The sequence below is a fragment of the Nicotiana tabacum genome, chromosome 18, assembly GCF_000715075.1.
Source record: "Nicotiana tabacum cultivar K326 chromosome 18, ASM71507v2, whole genome shotgun sequence".
In the NCBI taxonomy this organism is placed as follows: domain Eukaryota; kingdom Viridiplantae; phylum Streptophyta; class Magnoliopsida; order Solanales; family Solanaceae; genus Nicotiana; species Nicotiana tabacum.
Genome location: NC_134097.1, coordinates 23,226,203 through 23,232,709, shown reverse-complemented (window position 1 = coordinate 23,232,709; position 6,507 = coordinate 23,226,203). Strand labels below are relative to the sequence as shown.

Sequence of the window (6,507 nt, the reverse complement as noted above, 5' to 3'; positions counted from 1 at the left end):
TCGTAGCCTATAAATCACGAAAACATCAATTTTATCGTTATTTTAAAGCTTCAAGGACAAATTATGTACAGAGAGCCTCCTAAAAGATTATTTTAAAATATTTGGACAATAAATTAAGAGGGCTCACCAAAGCATGCCGAAGCAAAATGATTAGATACCTCCAAAATATCCAACTAGACCGAACAAAGTTCTCTACAAGGAGACTTGTTTGGAGTCTTTTCTACTTGATTACGTTAAAAAGTGGTTCGTTGCACTAAGCTTCCACTATATGCTCAGAAACGACCTTTTCATAAAGTAAATAAAGCAACTATTTTAGGTCGTACATTTGTGGGAGTTCCATTTTTGTTACACTTAATAGCTATGTTTAAATTTCAAAAAAAGTTCTGTAAAGTGAAAAAAATTGATTTCTTTCTTTAACAAGTATAGAGAAGAGGGATTTGTAACAACTATAATTTCTGCCAAGAAAATTACACTTGAAATGAATATGGAACCCGAATTTCGTAAGAAACATGTGATATATAGGAAGTAACAATTTGATGAGAATGTTGATAACAAAATCTCAAAATCTTTCGGAAAGTCCTTTGGAGTTGATTACTTTATACATAGTAAACAAGACTATTTTTTCACTTCAAAATAGATCTGAACAATTCAAAACACATGAAAATATTTTTTGTTTTCCATTTAGCGGTAAAAATTAAGATTACTAGATGATGAAAATTTTAAAAAATATTGCCTTAATCCTGAATGTTCCTTAAAGCATAATAATCAATTCGATATTGATGGTTTAGATTTATTTTTGGAATTAAAGCATTAAGGAAATAGTACAATTAAAAGATAACAGTTTAATTGATACACTCGGTCAAACAAAAAGATTTGATTCTTTTTCCAATGCTTATATTGCTGATGGAATAATGTTAATAGCTCTTGTTACCATCGCTTCAACGGAAAGAAATTTTCAAAATTAAAATTGATAAAATCTTACCTAAGATAAATAATGTCTCAAAAAAGATTAAATGGATTAGCTATATTGTCAACTAAGAAAGAGTGAAAGACTTATTAGGAGTTATTGATTATAAAAAAAAAATTATTAATAACTTTGTATCTAAGAAACGCTAGAAAATAGACTTCAAATAAATAAATATTTTTAAAAAAAATAAAAATTAAGGTCTCTCATAAAGTTTGGCTTTAGGCCACAAAACTCGTTGGGCCGCCCCTATATGTGCGGGATACGGAAAAAGGTCCGATCACAAGGGTCTAATATATATATATATATCAAATGAAATGTGAGTAACTCAACCTCTTTTGAAAGAAGGGGGCGTTTCCAGTTTTTTTTTTTCCAGTTTTGTTAATACTTAAAACGATTTTATCTTTTCCATACTACTGTATCTCTAGTATCAATAATTCTATATTCTTGTTAAATCTTCTATAATTTGAGTCAAGAACGTAATATTGTATTCCGAGATTGAGGAGATTCCGCAGAGCATTCGACTGACAAGATATTTGAAAATTTAAATTGGAAACAACAACTACAACGACAACGGCCCAGTAAATTGGAAAGAAGTATTTAATTTGATAATTAATAAACTTGTGTTTGATATCAACTTTATTTAGAAAAATAATTCATGAAATTTAAAAAAACATTGTTGGTGGAAATCAAATTTCATTATTTGCATTGATACAATTTGCCTCTCAATTTGTAGCTTTAATTAGAGTTCACGCATGCCAATTTATTTTTTAATGTACTTTCAACTATTTAATTTCTTTGGAGAAACATTGCTCTTAAGCTAATGTATTATCAGGCAATATTGTACCTCAGCTTTGAATTAGCTTACCTTACAAATCTTAATGAGGAAATAAAATTTTAGCAATGGAGTATATAATTTATGTTTCAAATCAACAATTTTTTTAAGTTTCTCGTCGATAAATATATTAAACAAATACTCCCTCTGTTTCAAATTAGATGAGGTACTTTCCTTTTTAGTATGTTCAAAAATAAATGACACATTTTTAAATTTAGAAATAATTCAACTTTAAACTCTTCATTTTTCTCATTTTACCTTTAATGAGAAGTTTTTATAATCTCGTAAATATTATGGTCCTACAAAATTTTTACGCCTTAAGCTTTTATAAAACCACAAATTTTAAAAGTCTTTTTCTTCTTAAATTTCGTGCTAAGTACATTTTTGTACCTCAAAACCAAATTAGATGATGTCATGTAAAATTGCACGGGAAGGTACTTGACAGAAAAATGTGGGGTTAAAATATAAATTTGGCATATATAAAACCACTATTCTTTTCTCTATAAAAGTTCAAAACAACACTCTGCTATATACCTCTGTGTGGGACTTAGAAAATCTCTTTTATTCTCAATATTCTGATTTTCAAAAAAGTGGAAAATATACAAAAATGCTACTTCGAAGCTCTTCAAGTCAATTACTGAAGCATTCATGGTCATCTCCACACTCATCCCCAGAACCAGATTTCATACTTCACGTACCAAAACAGGTTTCAAGATCATCATCATCTCTCTCGATTTCATCACAAGATTCAGTAGTACGTAAATTGTCCCGAGCTTTCTCTGAATCTGATCTTAAAGAGCTCAAAAATCTGTCATATTCTTCTACCAACTGTTGCATGGCCATGCATGACGTATTTCCTATCACAGTTGATGAAGAAACAGATGAAGAGGAGAAAGAGGAGGTATTATCTATATTAAAACTTAAACGGTTAAAAGAGATCATATTTTTATTTACTTAATTATGTTTTGAATATGTTTTTTGGATAATCCTACACTAAAATTTTAACAGATCAAGATAAATCCTATATTCAAGACAACTCTTGAAATGTTAGGAGTCTATTAGGGTTACTTGGTGGCTACTCTACCCAAACCCTGATTCATGCCTATAAATAAGGCTACATATGTTCTTCAAAGACTATCTCAGCAATTCCGTAAACTATCGGAATATGCACAAAGAGATCAAATATGATATCTTTGAAATTCATTCATTAAGAGATCAAAGACATGTCAAATATGTCTTGCTAAAAGTCCTGCATTCGAGAAATACGCCGCTAAGGCCTTCAAATCACGTAGAATAAATCAAATGGAAGAATCAAGGGATAAACAGAGTTGTAACCTGCAATACAACAACAACAACCCACTATCATCCCACTTAGTGGGGTCTGGGGAGCGTAGCGTGTACGCAGACCTTACCCCTACCCTGGGATAGAGAGTCTGTTTCCAAATAGACTCCCAGCATCTTTCTCTCCAAGAACTTCCCACCTTGCTTTTAGGGAGGCTCGAACTCATAACCTCTTGGTTGGAAGTGGATGTTGCTTACCATCAGAGCAACCTCTCTTGTCTTAAATCACATTGTACCTGCAATGTTTATCAATAAATCACTTTATTCTTTTGTGGTTGCAATTTATTTGGCGTATGTTGAAAATTTATTTGCAAACACTCTTTACGAGGGACTAGATTTTCTTTTATGGGTTTGAGTACATGTGAAAATTCTTTTTGATAATGGGTTACGGGGAGACTCGAATCGAAAATGACCTCTGCATGCACACAGAGGCGGACCTACCCTTAGAGTAGGGGTCACCAGCCCTCGATAAAATTTATCTATATATGTATACATATTTAATATTAGATATATTTTAATTGGCACGACTCAAAGTTTAGATAACTACATTGGTCGACTTGGTGTAACAAAACTTGACTTTTAGTACTCCTTCAGTATTTGCTCAAATTTTTATTTGATAGTGACGTCTCGTCATTTTCAAATTTTGGGTCCGCTTTTATGTGCATGTATACACTGTGATACTTTGTCAAATTGAATATGACAATCTCATCTAAAAACTTAAATTGTTAAACAATATATTTTAAATTGAGTTTATTAATGTCTTCAACAGATAGAGGTGACCGATGAAATGATATTGTTTTCGAGTTATGGGTTGAGAACGGCGGGTTTGAGAACAGCAGAAGGGTGTGAAATTGAGGAAGAGAAACACATGAGGGCGGCGGAGCTGGTGGTTGACGGAAGCGGAGGCGGAGGAGCTGGTGGTGGAAAGATATGTGGTGGCGGAGGTGGTAATTATGATGGTGGAAATGGTGATGATGGTTCTGAGTACTGGGATTCATCAAATCATGGGAGTGATAGTACTGATTTGTATTACACAAAAATGATTCAAGCTAATCCTGGGAATTCACTGCTTCTTGGAAATTATGCAAGATTCTTGAAAGAGGTACTAATACATAGTAGTAATTTGCTTTGTTGTATTTTTACCATAGGTAATATGAGAATCTTAGCTTAGAGGTAAAATTATATCTAAATATAGAAAGTTATTTTTTTCGGAACCAGATTAAAAAAAGAAAAAGTGTCACGTAAAATTAAATGTTTTTAGCAAGTTTAAGTACTTCCTTCGTCTCATATTAATAGTCATGGTTACTAAAAATATTTGTCTCAAATTATTCGTCATTTTAGAAGTTTAAGACAAAATTGATTATTTTTTTCCTTTTTTACCCTTAGTAATAATTATTCTTGAAGATGGAGATAACACATAAATAGAATAAATATTCACGAAGAGAGATTATAGCTTAAGACATAAATAAGGGTAGAATAGTCTAATCCCTTTTCTAGTTAGTAATTTTTAAGGGGCGTGTAAAAGAGAAAAACGACATATAATATGAGACGGAGAGAGTAGTGAACAGCAAATTCTCTTAAATCTTTTTGTTTTTGGTGAAATACGTTCAGAATAACTTGACCACAAAAGTTCCTTTTTGTGAATATCGGTTTTATTTTGGTGAAAGTTTTTTTTTTGATAATTTAAAAGACATTACTAATACTATTTTAGTTGCAAAACAAAAGCATTGAAGTTGCAGAGATGTTCACTATATTTCTAAAAGTTGTTGATCATTTTGTAAATTGAAAATGGAACAGGTACGTGGAAATTTGGGAAAAGCAGAAGAATATTGTGGGAGAGCAATATTGGCAAATCCAAGTGATGGAAATATACTTTCACTCTATGCTGATTTAATTTGGAGATCCCATAAAGATGCGCCTCGTGCTCTCAACTACTTTGAGAAAGCTGTTAAAGCTTCCCCTGACGATTGGTATGAATTCGTATATAACATGAAAAGAATAAAAATAAATTTCAATTTATTTTACTCGGCGAATCAGAATTAGACTGACCTCAATGCGGGAACCGTATAGGTGATACACAAAAAAAATAAAATATTCTATACCACATGGAGAACCTTAGTAGCTGGGTTGGTTGGCTAATAAGCTTTCACCGAGGATTCAATTCCTCACGTTATAATTCCCTTCCCAATTTTCCATTCCTTACCCCCTCCCAAAAAAAAAGTTTAAAAAGATCATCGGTGCATTTTAATATATTGTTTACCTATCCCAATTTATGTGTGGGGTTCATAATTAGGGAAAAAAATACTTTTAAAATTTGTGGTATAAAATAAACAATAGATATTTGTATTACTATAAATTATCTCACTAAGGGTAAAAGGAGAAGTAGTTAAATTATTTTTAATTGAATAAACTAACTACAAAAGCATGTAGTATAAAATAGGGAGAGAAAGTAATAGGTTATTTATTGTTTTTTTAGATTATCAAATTATGATAACTATAAAAAATTACATAATGTTATAGATCATCAAAATTATAGACTGCTAATGCGCAAAAGTTTTAAGTCATAAAATGAAACTTACTTTAGACATGTTTTTTTTGTTTTATGATGCAGTTATGTATTGGCTTCCTATGCGCACTTTCTTTGGGATGCAGAGGATGAAGAGGAAGAAGAAGAAGAGAGACAAAACATGAGCGGCATTAACTTATCACAATTTACAACCTAGTTTCTTCATATAACTCACTGCCTCTTAAGTTTGATTTCTCTGTTTATGTTGTAGTAAAAATATAATTAACCTTCTAACTTTTTTTGTTTTCTGTACCTTTCACCCTTTTGGGTTGTTATGCTTTCTAACCTTTCATTTCCCTTGACTACCGAGCATTTTCACGGGTTCAGTTTTTGCACTTTTTTGGCTTAATTTTGTAATTATTCGTGTAATTAAGAATGAAATCAAGATATGTTTATGGAAACAGTCGATGTTCTAGTTCTAGTTTCATTTTCCTTCTATGAAGAGTTCTATTAATTTCTTTCTGGTCCAATGCAGCTAATTGAGTATAAATATTGATCCGTACTATTTTTGGTGGCATCTTGCTAGCATATATCTAATTGAATCCGTTGATGAATGAGAACCACAAAGGCTCAAAAGGTTTTGATTACCATGGGCTAGCCAATTTTTGGACTGGTAATTGAAAAATAGTCAGCATTTGCGAAATCATTGAAAATAGTGTTTTGTTGAAACACAAAAAGTTCTAGCATAATATGTTGGATTATGAAGTTTCTGCGTATAAATTCCAGCATAATGTGTTGGAACTCCAGCACACAGGAAGTTCCAGCATAATATGCTGGATTATGAAGCTCATGCGTATAAAT

At 31.6% G+C, this 6,507-nt stretch overlaps 1 protein-coding gene across 1 annotated transcript; it reads left to right on the top strand.

Moving 5' to 3' along the window:
- Nucleotides 1-2,308: 2,308 nt before the first annotated feature.
- On the top strand, nucleotides 2,309-6,107 carry LOC107829913 (uncharacterized). Its single transcript, XM_016657385.2, has 4 exons — nucleotides 2,309-2,700; nucleotides 3,910-4,242; nucleotides 4,938-5,110; nucleotides 5,752-6,107. Exons 1-4 carry the CDS (start codon nucleotides 2,407-2,409, stop codon nucleotides 5,861-5,863), a joined length of 912 nt encoding a protein of 303 aa, XP_016512871.1. The 5' UTR covers nucleotides 2,309-2,406; the 3' UTR covers nucleotides 5,864-6,107.
- The last annotated feature ends 400 nt before the right edge of the window (nucleotides 6,108-6,507 follow it).

What these genes read in the sequence shown, in the direction of transcription:
- LOC107829913 (XM_016657385.2), top strand. Translation starts at nt 2,407, where the DNA reads ATGCTACTTCGAAGCTCTTCAAGTCAATTACTGAAGCATTCATGGTCA. An exon ending in ATGCAAGATTCTTGAAAGAG is followed by an intron (nt 4,243 to 4,937) that starts GTACTAATACAT and finishes AAAATGGAACAG; the next exon opens with GTACGTGGAAATTTGGGAAA. An exon ending in AAAGCTTCCCCTGACGATTG is followed by an intron (nt 5,111 to 5,751) that starts GTATGAATTCGT and finishes TTTATGATGCAG; the next exon opens with TTATGTATTGGCTTCCTATG.